The 16331-nt window shown below is 35.8% G+C and overlaps 1 protein-coding gene across 7 annotated transcripts in view; it reads left to right on the forward strand.

Annotated features, from left to right (window-relative positions):
- The window catches only part of LOC139144292 (sprouty-related, EVH1 domain-containing protein 2-like), a 52922-nt gene that overhangs the window by 31327 nt on the left and 5264 nt on the right, over positions 1 to 16331 (forward strand). For all 7 annotated transcript variants that reach the window (XR_011554800.1, XM_070714973.1, XM_070714972.1 and 4 more), the window contains 2 exons: positions 8690 to 8864; positions 9636 to 9804. Coding sequence is in view for 6 of the 7 variants with exons in the window: in XM_070714973.1 (XP_070571074.1) it covers positions 8690 to 8864; positions 9636 to 9804 (344 nt within the window). In the remaining variant the exon portion in view is untranslated. The remainder of the gene's footprint in view (positions 1 to 8689; positions 8865 to 9635; positions 9805 to 16331) is intronic.

Consider the following 16331-nt stretch of genomic DNA (forward strand, 5'->3'; position numbering starts at 1 on the left):
TGACTCGGCTGTAGACCAACCATACAGTGGTCATGCTATCAGCAAAGTTAATCACAAAACTGTTTACAACTTCATCAAATGACTGGCTATTTTGCTAGTCATTTTGCCATATGAGTGGCCTGGGACTTCTTATTGTCTCTGTGTTCTTCAAATCCTTTATGGGTTCAGCCATAGACCGGACTTACACTCTGTCAGCAAATCCTGTAATTACATGCCATAGACTAGATGTACACTCTTATAATCTGATCCTGTATTGAATTAGCCATAGCCGAAATTTAATTGTGTCCACACACTGGGAATCATCAGTACCTGTATTTGCTTGGCCATAGGCTAAATTTGTATTACTGGTACTCTTGTCACCAGATCCTGGCTGTTGACCAAATGTACAGAGATCCTAAGTAACGTTAGCCATATGAAATGCCATGGATGCAACACTCCAGGTATCATATACTGTCTTGACCTTACTATGTGAAATGTGATGATTTAGATGCACAATGTGGTCATCAGGGCTGTGTGTTGACTTCTGCTGTGGGCTTGATCCCAGGCTTGATCTACAGTCAGGTTATCAGATCATAGGCTTTGGTGACTTGGCCACATGGAGTGTCATACATGTAGGTTCGTTTGATGTACACACTCACCTAAATCATATGTTTGACTCAACCATGTGATCAAACGTGTGTATAGACCTACAGTATGTATCTGATTGACTGATTTATTGAAAACACCAATTGATGAGAAAGAGAGGAGCATATACAGTTGTTTGCACAATGGAAGGGCGAGTTGATGTAGGGAACAAAATCTGTTCTGTATATTTTAATGTATACATGTATAAAAAGGATGTTTGTTAGGGTTAGATCGTCAACATGAGCAAAGGTGGGAACACCTCATTGTATAAACACAGACAACATCTGTTTTGACTTGACAGAGTGGTGTTGTACAATGGTACTTGTAGCTTCTCATCTGAGTTTTGGATCTTTGAATACTCTGCTGTGGATGATATGTTCTATGGCTTCGCTACATACAAGTGACAATAAGGCTGTATACAATTTAGGGAAGTTTCCGTGGATGTGTTGATGATCTTGTGTGTTAAAATGTTTGATAAGTTCCTTGATGACAACTGTACTGGTGTTGAAGGTATTCACAGAACAGACACTAGTGTATAATTCAATCATCTCTGTGATATTTTCCATAGAGCATCGAGTGCATGCAGATTGTAGTCTAGGGCAAGACTGTCCCAGTGTTCTCCCCAGGCCGTTTAACAGGATCGGCCCCGATCCTTTATTTTTTTCGCCCGATCCTTTATTTTTTCGCCCGATCCTTTATTTTTTCAAGCCGATCCTGTTTCGTGTCCGCCGATTCTCTTTCAATGTGGCTGAAGACCTATTGTTTCTCGGCGGCGATTTTGTGTGAAACGAGTTCAAGTGTGAAACGGTTCTAATGTGGCGATAACACGACGTGCCAGATGATTAAAAGGTTTATTCCATCGCCAAAATGTGTGAAATGGTTAGACTGTTCTCCTCTCATGTCGATGCTTTAGGTGTTTTACACACAATGAGGCAGGGTTATCGGGTGCAAAGCACCCAAAGTCGCGCTTGTCTGTGAGGAGAATAAACGGGGCGGCCGTAGTGCAAATGAACATCGGCTAAGACGGATGAAACTTAAATTCAAAAAGCATGAAATGTGTTACGCTGCCGATCGTACAGACAACGGCCATTTTATATAACATAACGGACATGGAGTATACTCAACCATGGATCTAAAAATTAAAAATTACATCCATGACTCAACGAAAGGCTCGATGTTGCATCTTTGCCAGCGGCACTCAGTCACCTCCATGGTCAAAGCATCTATACTAGGCAATTGGTTGAACTGCCGTTGCCACCCATGTCTCGCTCTGGTAAGAATCCGAAGGTCAGGAAAAGTGATATCGATCAGAAGTGGCTGAAATCGTACGATTGGTTGAGACAAAATTCAGATGCAAAAATGTATGGTACTGCCGCGTGTTCATATCGTTGCGTGTCCGAGTTAGCCATTTCCAGATCTGTGTACGTCCACATGACGTTGAAGCCATGTGTGTCACCTCGTGTCACGCATTCGTAACTTGCATGGATTCGTTCGATTGACTTTGAGAAACAATTTCACTTGATCCAGTTTCAAAACCCACGACCCGTTTTACAATATTCAGGGTACCATGAAATGAAATAAAAAGGAACTACATGAGTTAAAATAATCATTCGTGTGATCATCTGAATACAGCAGCTATGTATGTACGGTTAGGATATACAGTATAGGTTCAAAGGTCGCGTGTGTTCAGCGTGCTCCACACACACACAATGCATGGCTACGGCCGACGCCGCGCAGTTGTCGAAGTTTCGTACGTTTGTCGAAGTAGAAGTCGATGCAATTTCAAATCTTGTTCTTGAAAATACCCGGTATCAATATTTTCGGGCTTCTCTTTATTATGAATTGAGTTTTAAAGTCAACATATTTCTCTGCAGGCATGCTCCTCTGACTAATATTCAGTCCCGTATGAACTTGTCCGTGTAACTAACTGTTTTGCCATGGACGTTTAAAACAGACGTCCATGTTTTTAGCAATCTGGCTACAGACAAACACGTACCGGTCGTAACAGAGGATCACATAAAACGTCTGATTTTGAATGTTATTCTAGAGAGAACTGGAAGACTTTGAATGAAAATATGGATGTAATATATGAAGTGCTTAAAGTGCACGAAAGATCTTACTTTATCCTTTTATTGTGGGATTTTTTCTGATGCTATGGAGTGACATGTGTATTGCATAATTAACATAAAATTTACATAGTTATTGTTATGCAAATTAGCCGACCCTGTTTCAGAAATTTCTGGGGAGAACACTGTCCCTTCATCTACCATCTTCAAAAAAGTGGCATAACCTCACCAGAGCTGTGAATATGGAGCAGTGTGATCACCAGCTATTGCTTGAAGTGGGGTCATTGGTCATGCTGGTGACAGTAACACAAGGAGAGATGCCCCTGTACTAAATCATTGGGTTGCTATGGTACCAATCAGTGTCACTGGTTCAACTCAAAATAGAACATTTTTAAAAATCTGGTAAAGTGACCCACACCTGCCTGCCTATCTTGTTAACTATTTATAAAATGCTTTTGGTAACCAAGTTGATGTAATATATGAAAGTAAAGCATTAGATTATTACCCATGTTATGAATACTTAGTTTCGGTGGCACATGGGCAACTGTTTTCATTGAGGTCATCTCTGGACACACATGCTTTCTATCCTCAGCCCAGTGTTGAAATATGTTGCATTCTTTTCCAAAAACATCAAATCTAACAGAAAAAGTAGTGGATGAGTTTGAAGCTAGGTAGGTATCATATCAATTCATGGAATTCTGTTTGGATGTTTTGATCTTTGCTGTTGAATCAGTGATACGTATTGGTGTCATAGTAACCTGCTGATTATAAGAGGGGGGTTGTCTCTCAGCATTGATGGACATGACACAGTGATGAGCTAATTTCAAATAATAGTATACCACCACAACATACCATGAAAGGTTAGGGGTTGAAAGGTTACAGGGAAATCACAGACCATCGGTAGTCCTTTGTCTGATTGGTCCAAGCAACAGAACTTCTGACAGCCAAATTGGATGTTGGCTTGAGTATTACAATATTGCATGTATGGCAATAATGCAGAGGGCCAGATCCTTGCCACTGTTAGCTTCCAGTTGCCATATCTAAATATAGCAAGATAAGCTATGGGGATAGCATCTGTCCAGTGTCCGTAGTCTGTCTGTCTGTCTGTCTGTTGGTCGGTCGGTCGGCATGCATGCATGCATATATGTATGTATGTATGTATGTTTATCTGTATGTCATTCTGTCCATCCACTCTGTTTTCTCAGAAATGATGTTACTATAACAGTACTAAGAAGACCACTATGCAAATGAGCAAAATAAATCTTACAAATGGTCAAAAAGTCTATATCCAAAAAGTTGCATTTCTATGGATTTCAAAGTTGATAGAGATGTTCTCAGTTACATTTAGATGCATGTTTGTTCAAATCAAAGTTGGATAAGGTACTGATACTTAAATGATTAAATAAGTGTGATAATAGTCCACAAATAAAAAACTCATAAACTACTAGCCCCAGGAGTTTGAAACTTTGTAGAAGTATTCTTGTTGTGATGCAAATGTCAATAATGTGCAAGTGTGCAGAATAAATATTGAAAAGAACCAAAGTAGCCAAAATTCTTCACTCAGATAGTACTCACTTTTGTGGGTCAGTATTTGCTACTTGTGTCCGTAATCTACAAGTGTGTTTGAACAAAGATGATGGAATGACTGATATGCAAATGAGCAAAACAGATGGTCAAACGTTACAACCTTATCATAGTAAAAAGATGAAAATTTATGTAATTTTTCCTAAATATTTGCAGTATTTTCACAGGGTTACCTTGCAGCACATTGAATGGCGATATTTTCACCCTTACCAATGTTTTGTCATGTAACTTATACTGTTCTGAATAATAATTTGGATTATTACTTATGTACCACAGTTTACTTGCATCGAAGCGCATGCATACAACCAGTATTTGCACTCTCGCTGAATGATGCAAATAAAAAATATAACATATGTAATAATAACAGAAACCCATAATCTGTGAGTGCAAGCGCGCCGTACTAGCGGTATTTGCACGAGTGCTGCGGTGTATTCGGCTGACTGCTGCCGAATACACCGCAGCACTTGTGCAAATACCACTAGAATGGCGCACCTGCACTCACAGGTCATGGGGTTCTGTTATACTACAATTTCATATACCTTGTTGAATAGTAATATATTATAGAAATAACGGACGACGCGCTGACCATTAAAGCCAAAAATTAACGGGCGAGGCTTGCCAAGCCCGTTATTTGGCTTTCCTCTCGCCCGCGCCCATAAATAAACGTTAATGGTCAGTGCGGAGTCTGTTATTTCCATTATATTATCAACGAACCCTTAAAAAACCGTCAAAATTTTAGAAAATTTCCCATGCAAATGACAACGGGGCCCCAGAACTTGTCAATGAGTAGTGCGCGCACTGTAAAAATTTTGCAAATCTGGAGATTTTTTGAAAAAAATGTCTAACCTTGGCCCACAAATGCTCCATTTTATTTTGTGATTGATTATGATCTTTGTACAAATTACAATTTACTTTTTAGCTGTAAAGTTACAATGTTTACGATATTATTCATTCTCACGGGCACATAAACAGACCATTACTATGTATTTGTGGTCAGTCACATGGTTTTCAGCTCAACCAATTAAAAAGCAACGGACATGGCATGGTAATATAATGTCAAAATAATATTCTGCAAAGTATTTGAGTTAAACAATGTGTGTATCGTCATAAACTTACCATCATTTGTTTTTATTGTTCAAACAAGCGATGGCCATATCCTGCCTTATTTTACACCACATTTCAAAAGAAATATCATCTGATGTTATGGCCTACTTCACCGCCACACTACGATTGAGCTGCTTTATAGAAATGCAATGTTTGTAGACAGCAATGCACACAGCAGCTTGAAAGTAGTCCAGAAATGCACATGATTGCCCATATTTGGATAAAGTCTGTCGGGGCCTGATAAACAAATGATTGCACAAATGTGAGGGCGCTTTGTCCCATAGCGTTACACAGGAAGATGACGAGAGGTATATGATAATTAAAAATTTTTGTGTGAAGAATGAAAAATACAGAAAAAATCTTACATCGCTGAAAGAGACAGCAAACTGAAACGTAGAGAGAAGGGGATTTACACAAATTTAATAATTCTGAAACTGAATAATAAAAAGCAAATTGGTTTTAGACACTTTGAATGACAGCTTGTACATGTACAAGAATCCCAAATTTTTTTGTTTCCAAAAATATATTAATGTTCAAAATGTATAATTATATGGAAAAAAATTGTTCAGATAACTTTATTTATCAGCGCACCAGATTCCATGATTACTAGTACGAAGTCAATGCTGACACTGATATAACATAAAATTTCACAAATAGTATCAAGACTTTGGTAAACTAACATGGATGTCTGTGGTGTTTGTGCAAAGTCTATGGTCAAGCTTTGACAACAGTCTATTTTCAGTGAAGTTCTTCTCAGAATCAGTTTGATGTAACAACTGAACACCTCAATTCCATCTTTAGCAGTCATCTGTCACATGCATTTTGCATCCTTCTAAGTCACACAGGTTATCAGTGTAGATTATTTTGAGTCACATTTTTCACACATTTTCAGATGGTTTACTGACAAGGCACATGATTGTTCAGTAGGAGTGTATCCTAAACTCATAATACAGCATAAAAATATCAAGGAAATGCTATAAAGGTAACTGTGTGAAGTCATTTTACCAACTTAATGTGATGGTACATAATCAATAAAGAATGGAAAGATTTTATGGATGGTGAGATTATAAATTAATAACAAATTTTTAAATATTTCTAAAAGAAGTATATTTTATGGATACTTCAGAATGAAAAGTGTCACATTTGTTGAAAATAAGCTAAACTTAGTATGTGTTTGAATTTGAAATGTGGCATTCTTGTTGGTGTTAGTAGAGTTAGAACTGTAGCATGGTTGACCCTTGACCTCATGCCTTTCAACCTTTTGTCTCTTTCCTCTAAAATATTTCAGAACCTGTTCGGTTTCCAACAAACAGTAGAAGGTATTTCAAGTCAGTGCAAACTCGTGTCTGTGTGCAGTCTCTTCATTTTTTTCATCTGCTTGAAATCTTCACAATTAAATAGGGAGAAATAAAAAAGTAAATTAGATGAGTTAAAAATTTGAGCTGACACCAAGAGTGATTCCCAAATAATCATCCAAATAAAAGCCATGTGAGAGTCTGTGTTGTAGGGATATGGTAAGATTTCTTTTTAAGATGTAACATTTGACACAGTTAGGTGGGGCATCTTAGAGGTAGTACTAGTCAGGGGCCTGCCTCTTCACTTTTTATTTACAAATTAATTTTCTGTGTTTTAAAACACTGTAAATGCCTTTAAATTAATTTTAAAAATGTGAAAAATTATCTAAAAATACTGAAGGTTGAAAATTCATCATTTGGTGGGAAGATATCCATGAAATTTATTTTCTAGATTTTTTCCTCATTTTTTCTTGTTGTCTGTGTGTATGATATGTAGTGGTTGGACATAGGGTAATCTGTGTAATGCCTTTGATAGAGGATATGGGCAGTTTCTAAATTGATGACACACCATTGAGTTGTATTTTTAGAATTACATTTGGCATATTTGATCATAGTTTTAACATTGATTTCATCTTTTTACAGCGATAGTTGACATTGTAAGCAGAATGGTGTACCTTTAATGGACCCATAGTCATTGATTATGCATGTAAGACTCTAGCATAATGTGTTGAAGAAAGTAATGCTGCCAGCCAGTTCAAATTTTTACAGCTGATTACTATATTAATATACAGAAAAGCATTGTTCAAACTTGTCCCTTTGTCAGTTGCAGTTATTATGGTTCAAGAACGTGTATTTTATGTAAATGAAAAGCAAATATATCAATTGGAATTAGTTGCCGTCTTAGCTTGTCTTGTCCACCAGATGGTTTTCTCATAATGTCTACAATCATAGCACTCTATTTGTGTTATGATGCCTAACCTTTCATCAAACCCTCAGATGTTGCTGTGAAATTTGGAGTCCCTAATATTGTGGCTTGACTGTGAACAAGTGGGTGGGCGGAAGGAGCAAATTGTTCATGCATAATTAATAAGATATGGAGGTTTTCAGTGATAGTGAATAGTGATCAGGATAAGTTTGTTAGATTAAGGCGATCATGGTGTGTATGATAGTGTAAGGACTAAAGCATGTGCTGCTGATAAAGATGTAGAACACATGAATAGCGTGTAAGGCTTGTTAAGACTGGTAGAAAAATTGTATATTCCTGTTACGTTTTCATTGTGAAATATGAAAACTTGTCAAAGACTTACTTGTTAATTAAATTTATTAATACTACCTGTAACATTTTAACTGTTTCACTAATTTTCTAAAAGATGTAGGTTCTTTTTTCATTTCACCCATTTCATTGCAATTTAACAAAATTTGTATTTTTCACGAGTAAGCAGTTACCTTTTGACATAGTTTCAGTAAGTCTTGAAAAATATTTCATGAACATTTTGACTGTGATTAGTGTCACTACATTGTCCAGAATATCCTATATGTACCCCATCTAGTTGCTATATATCAGTTTCCTGTTGCCACATGATATGAAAGTTTTAGCATATTCAGTTTCTCAAACACAAATACTGTTTATCAAAGACACTTTCAAAAATATTGAAAGTGGAAATCTTTTAATGTTTTAAGGACATCATTGAAAAGAAAAGGGGTTTAACACTTTCAGCCAATACATACTCTTTATCTGAAGATCATGAATAAATGTTGTATGCATATCATGTTGTATTTCAGTACAAATTTTATATCAAAGTGTATTTTTAATTGTTGCTGCCATGACTTCAATACTTTGAATATAAAATTTTTGATCAGAGATGAGAAATTGCAAATGTTTATTAATGATTTGGTGGAAGAAAACAGAATTTTGATGTGAAGTTTCATTCCTAAAATAGTAGTCTTCCACATGTGCTTATATTAATGTCTTTAGTTTCTGGCTGACTTCATATACTGATTTTGTGTATCTTGCAGTGAGAGTTTGGTTCGAGTTCGGGCTTTGGTGATGGCACGAGATGACTCAACTGGTGGATGGTCACCTTTGGCAGGTGGAGCACTTAGTGTTGTTGGTGTCTACAAGATCCAGCATGACGATATCTCAAGGAAAAATGAATACCTTATTTATGGACAGATGATGGATGATCAGTCTGTAAGTTTTGTTTCCATGACAATGACCTTTGACACCCCAAACCCCCATTGTCTCTTTGTTATTTTGACATGGACCAACATTGTGGTTTTTATTGCCAACTATTGTTTAGAAATGGCTTATCAAACAGGTCTAGTTAGTCATTTGAACTCTTGTACAGTCATATATATATATATATATATATATATATATTTACATATATATATATATATATATATATATATATATATATATATTTATATATATTTACATATATATGTACACATGAGTATAGAGTTGAACATGTGAGGGCGCTGTTCATTATGGTGGGGATATAGGAGAAGGGAGAAGCCTTCACTTCATCTTCAAATACTAGTCATGGCAAAGATTTGTATATCTGTTATCGGCCAATTCTTATGACTTACATCTACAAAACAAGTTCATTTAATTATACAGTGAGAAACTGTAGCAGCATGCGTTGTCTGATAAGGTTGCAAGAAGCAGTAAAGAAAGCCTGATCTCAAAGCTCAACGGTCATATCTTCACCATAGTCATATGGTGTTAGTTTACAACCAGTGACATTTGATATGGTTCTTTGTCTTCCTTGTGACACAAAAAACATTCATTTAAAGATGAACTATTTCATTGTACTGGGCAGGAGAAAGTCAACATGATATGCATACATGTAGCCGTGTAGTTGTCTCTGTTCAAACGGCAAACATGAGTGATTGAAAAACGTTGACAGATTATCTGCAGATTGAGAATAACAAGAGTGTGTTTCCTGACTTGATACAGGTGGTGCTGGAGTGTATGCTGAGGAAAGACGCTACCTACACCAAAGTGAACCCCGTCTTTCATCACTGGAAGACAGAAGATAAAAGGTTTGGTCTGACATTTCAAAGTACTGCTGATGCGAGGGCGTTTGATAGAGGTGTGAAGAGAGCCATTGAAGATCTTAATGATGGTTCGTAATTCCTTGTCTGTATCACTAATTATTATTTATACCAATTGCTGTTTGTTGTTAAGAACAGGGATAACTGTCTTTTGTATTCATTGATAGTGATATCTTTTCTAGACCCGCTAATTTGAGGAAACCACATTTTCAAAATGACCAAAAGTTTTGTGAGTTGTGTAGTGTTTTGCAAGAAAACTTTTACAGAAGGAATTTGCCCAAAATATCACACACACACACACCATATTCAATTGCAGATTTTTCATTTCGTGAATTCATGTCTTACTTTTATACTCAATGAAAGCCTTTTCCTGACATTGATATGTTTTCAAATACGCATAATGTTGTTTAAGTTTATGTTTTGTGGAAAAAAGGACATAAGATGGCATTGATACAGAATATATTATTATGGTGATTTAATGATGATTACATGTTAAAAGAGTGACTTTGCATGAACATTGATGGATAGCTTTAACATAACATGATAATATCCCATTTATCTTTATTCTAACTCTACCATACTGCCATACCATTTCACACAGTCATTGGTCCCTGTGTGCTGGAGGCACATAATTGGGCCAATGTCATCACTCTGTCAGTCTGTGTGTGTGTCTGTCTATCTGTCTGTCTGTCCATCTGTAGACTAAATTTGTAGAGTTCATAACTCAAAAGTCCTTGCACCGAATGTGATCAGCTTTGGTATAAGAAATGTTTGGATGATTATCTTGGACTGAGTGGAACCTCAATGTGGCTTGCAGTATTATTAAAAAAATATCATAATTTTTCAGAAATTTCAAAATTATCCATTATTGACAGTTATTTCTATGATTTTGTATGTATGTTTGTTGGGACAATTCTTCAATATTTGTTCAAATTTGCATAAACTTTGCATATTCGTATTTTTGAGAACTTTTTAGGTCATTCTCTGTCACAAGTTTTCTCTTCAGGATCAACTTGTCTGATAGGTCTTGATTTGGATTTTAGGTTTATTTTAGGACCACTTAATTAGCATATGTCTACATGATGAAGAAATTTGAATAAACATTGGGCCTAATGTTGTCACTTTTTGTCAAAATGTATTTTTCAGAACTGCTTGTGTAATAGCTTTCAGAGGTATTTTTAGGTTTCTAAGAGGAATTTAATTTTGTGAAAATTATGATGACATTTGCACATGCAAATTTTCAGGGTGGTTTTCTCTCTCTTTTATCAGAACATTATATTTTTCATAAAATACAAGTCCAACACCTTTCAAATTTAGTTTACAGATTCCTATAGGCATGTCAGCTTTGTGTTGTGTGCAAATAATGATGAAATTTGCACAACGTCTTATTTTTGTGAAAAAAGTCAAGATACACCTATTTCAGTTATTTCTGTGTTTGATTTTTGAGGTGCCATAGACTGGTTAAGTTCCAGAATTTTTTTTTTCAATTACGCTGAATTCTTTTTGTCATCATCACAGCCATATGACAACAGGGGCCATGAAAGTTTTACTTTGATGTTTCTTTTCAAGCGCTGATCATGTTCAGTACTTTCCATGTGATCTCAGAGATTGCCTCATCTATTATCACTGTTACTTCACCATGTAGTGTTCAAGACATTTTGTGTATGTTTCCACTGATATTCCCAGACACTGTCAACACAATTCCATCTTACTCTCCCATGTACAAGTGATTGTCCCGTACATATCACACTTACCATCCTGTACATGTGTTATCAAAGTGTCTGTCCTATGACCTACCACTTCAATCATCCTGTGTGTACTGTGACATAGACAGTGTTATTTGACCACCGTATCCCTAGCCCAATCATGCCATGCCATCATATACACAGACCATCTTGGTTTCTCATTGTGAGTCTGCCAAATAAACCTCATATCAACTGTCACAATTACTTACAGTCACCCAGTTCCACATACAAATATCCATGACCCTTTCCTTCAACCTGCTACAATTTACACAAGACATTTTCCCATGTACCCTGACACTGACTTCATATAGTAGCGACACAAACTGGCCCTCACACCAACATACTGGCTGCAATATACCGACCTGCTAATTTTTACCATGTATTCTATGTATGGTTCTCCTGTACTGAAACAAGGCCATGACCCCCAACCTCTATGCAAACACCCCGAGTTTCCCATGATTTCCACCCTGTATACTATTTATTCACAAATGACTTTCCCATATACCCCACTGACTCACCTATACAAAGCATGCATGGTCTCTGGGACTTTGCCCAGCTCTATCTCAATAATTTCCTTTTCAAACTTGATTGCTTTCGCCAAGAAACTTTCCTGGGTATCCAGTTAATGACTCACACATTTACAAGTTCTGTGACTTTCTCAGATTGCATTAATCTTTGATTCCCCCCCCCCACCCCAAATGACTTCACCACTTGGCAACTACGAGGATCCATCTCTTTACAAAATACCAAGATCTAGACTTCCACACAACTACAATTTACACAAGCTATATTTTGCCCTGAAAACTCTTGAGTTTTTCTGATTTGCTTCAGAACAAGTAACCAGTTATAAAAACATAGGCAGATGACTTGTAAATATGTGGATTTCACAGGTTTTTTTCTGAATCTTGGCTGATTGTCTCAATATCCCAAATGTCTACATAGCTATTCCCTCTATTGCAGAAACATCACTGTAGCATGATACCTTTTGTAGCTTTTTTCCTCCAAAAAGAAACTAAAAAAAAACCTTATACAGACACAAAGTACACTTGAAACTGTACAATGTGTGGTTTGTAGAGTACAGTGACAGAATCTACTAGAACAAAAATGATGACATTTGAAAATCTTAATATTTATCAAGTGTGCATTGTTGAGCTGTCTTTGAGTAGAAAATAAAGAGTAAATCAGTAATGATGTGGTGGCCGCCATGAAAAGATATTTGGGGAAAAATTACACAAATGGGCTTTGTAATGCTATACTACAATTAAACTAAAGACACTTTCGTCATCTCAGTATATCTTACTTGATATATTTATCCTTACTTTAGTTTGACTTGTCTCCATTTTATAATCAGAACTTTGGTATTATTAGTGTTAGGGCTCAGACTGTGATATTTGGAATGTTTAAACGTCACACTTCTGCTGATTTACAACACTGCTTTGTATTCATTTCAGTGTCTGAAAAGTTCAAAGTCTCACTTTTTGGTGTGCTTACATGAATAAAAACAAATATCAAGATATTTCAGAATTTGAGATCACCAAGGTGATGACCTTTGACCTCACATATCATTGTTGCCACTTGTAGAGTTGACAAGTTGCTCAACCCTTTCCATGACTTGTTATTTATCGCGGCAAGGTGTTGTAAATCATTTTATGGTTAATATGACTAGTTTTACTGAATTCAAAGATATGGTGTTGCATTTGAACGTATTGTACTGATATATTTAATGTATAATTGGCCGTGATGAAATAGACACATCTGATTACTTGTAACCCCAAGAAGGAATTATTTAGATCATACAGTAACAAAGTCTTTGTAGCAAAAGCCATTGCAGAATATTCATCATAATTATGAAAAAGCCCAAATTCATAAAAATGATTAATTTAATGTATACATTGATAATACAGGGATAAACTAAGCAGTGAACCATTTTCTATTCATTACATCACCATTCCAAAATCCATCTTCAGTAATCTTTAAACCATTATTCACTTTTTCCTTCTTTCTTTTCAAGTGATTCCCAATGAATTTTAGTCCAAATAATATTCTGTAAACCTAAGATATAGTTATCAATAACACTAACAAACAACTTTTCTTTGCTTTGATTTCTTTTCTACACTAGTTATCAGTTATCAATAACAGACAAGTTTCTTTGCTTGGATTTTCCTACACTAGCTGTATCAAAGACTTGACAGCCTCACTTCTTAAAAATCAAATCTTAGTTCACTCTTGTGTTATGAACTGAAGCTTCTGTGATGTGTGATTTTTGAAGAAAATTGATATCAAGAATAAAAACCTCGTCAATTTAAAATCTTGTACAATATCATTCAAGCCTTAAAATATTTGGCAGACAGTATCAACTTATTTTTCAAATGACCATATTTTAGTACACTCTTTGCATAAAACCTCAAACACTATCAATCTGAAAAATCACAAAAATTTGTGATAAGTTTATGTTTAAGATGTGGATTTTTGTTGTAAATATACATTTGTCCACTTCAGAAAACCTTGCTCTGGAAGTTTAATCACTCATTACGATTTGCTGAAAGTTCATGTCATTCAGAAACATCTAAGACATTGACAGAAAACAAAAATCTTGTGTCAGAGAGATACATGCAGATAGAATTATTAAGTTAACCTTTTCCTACAATTTCATTCATTCAGTGACATGCCAGTATGTTTACATTTGTCAAAATGAAGAGTCTGTATTGATTGAATTCAATCACAAACTGTCTTGTTGGTTCTATCCCTGGATCAATGTTGCAGACTGGCACGGACTAACAAATTATCAAACTCAGAAAGTATTGTTGTTGAAACAGAGTGTGTGTTTAATAAAGACAACCAATGATGTGAACTTAACTCTGGATAAAATTGTCAACAACTGAACTAACAATTTACTATTCCAATACTCTATCAAACCAAAAATATTGTCCATGTCGTAGATGCTGTTATTTGTTCAATTTGAATGCCATTGTAGTTTCATGAATTAACAACAAATTTGTAGCAGTGCTCTGACAGTCCAGTTTTTCTTCTAGTCTTTGCAAATAACTTCCTATTACTGTTACTAATAAATCATTTTATATTCATATGACACCATCATTGTGCTGCCACTTTGGGATATTTGCATGTGGTAAGTCAAAGAGCCGTTTCATTTCTAGAAATCTTAATTTCAGTTTTTATCACATTTAATAAACTGAGTACAATGTATAGTGATAGCTAGCCCAGTGTATCTGCCTTGAACCATTCCATGAACACATCCCTCCAAGTAAGAGTGCAATTACCATCCTTTGTCATTTCACTGTGGTCAATATTGTCTGAAAACTTGTCTTTCTCACTGTGCATGTTTTCAAAGCAGGTAATTGATAAATTTTCACCCCCCCTTGTATCTGTCTTCCACTGACACCCTTCACTCTTTTTCTCTACATAATCATCCTTGGAAATAGCTTTAGTAAATTATGTGTTCACCAGAAAAGTTTCGTATTATGTCCAAATAAAACTTCACAGAAACTTTGCATGCTATCTCTTTCATCATCCTACAGTTTGTCCATGTTGACTAACCCATTGCGTGTTTGATGTTAAGATTCAGAATAATACAGTCAATGTGAAATTTTAGCTTTCAAATCATTGTTGGTGGACACAGGACTAGTGTACAACTGTATTCATGCATTGCTTAAGGCAATGCTTTTCAGTGTAGTCCAAAAGAGATTGGCATAATGAAGTAGATCCTTTGCAAAATTTAGTTATAGTTAGTACTGTAGTCAACACAAGGTCAATTTGCTGTTGATCATCAGTAAAGTAATGAATGTTTGACCCTAACCTGTGTGTTATGAATTCTGCTTGTTGCCATTTCACAATGCCAACTTTATCAAAGTTGTGGCTATTGGACCATTGGAAGAGGATATAAGACCCAATCCATGAGTTGTTGGGTGGCATTGTTAGTAGAACTGTCAATTTCTGAAGCTGACCATTAACCTAACGTTGACTTGAAGAGATCCATCTGTTCTTAACTACTCACTGTTTTCAAGATGGATGCAATCTACCAAACACTTGCCAGACTTGCATACAAGAATAGCTGGCATAGCTGTCATTGTCATGACAAACCCTTGCAAAAACTGGTCTTCTTCATCAAGCACATAACTATAGTGATTTTCTGAAAGTCTCACCGTTCTGTATTGTATTTATGGTCATGATAATGTACCAATTACATGAAGACTGATGGAGCCTTCAAATTAATTAGGTTTTAAAACATTGATAGGTTCATTTGCAGTCATTTTTGAATCAGATAATATTGAGGCAAAGTGTTATGACAAGTAACTTGACATATGCATGTCTACTTACCAATTACACTGACACCTTGATCTCTTCCAATGGCTAGATTGTCTGTTTCCATAATCCATAAATTCCACCACAAAATGGATTCTATGCTTCCTTGCAACCCCCTCTTACTTGTGTTGGTAACAAATCTGAAACAGTCAGTTTTTCTTTGTTTTTCTTTATAATATTTCAAACCATTTACTCAGTATACACTGGTTACAACTGACATGGTTTTTGCAAGTTGACAGTAGTACACTCTGCAAAGCTTGCAGCTGAACAGTCACCTACAGTGCAGAAAGTTCAAAAGACAATCAGTAGCTGATGACAAGAGCCAATGAAAAATGGATCTGAACTTCAACATTTACTTTGTTTTTATGTCATCACTGTTAAAGTCAAAAGATACACCCAGCAGTTGCTCAGCAATTCTCTATTTCCAGTCATTCTTCCTTCTAAATTATATTACATCTTTATACTCTCGGAGACAAGAACACTGACCATCGATATTTATTTATACATCAGCAAAACAGCAAAACAAAAAATAA

The sequence above is a fragment of the Ptychodera flava genome, chromosome 11 (assembly GCF_041260155.1).
Source record: "Ptychodera flava strain L36383 chromosome 11, AS_Pfla_20210202, whole genome shotgun sequence".
Classification (NCBI taxonomy): Eukaryota; Metazoa; Hemichordata; class Enteropneusta; family Ptychoderidae; genus Ptychodera; species Ptychodera flava.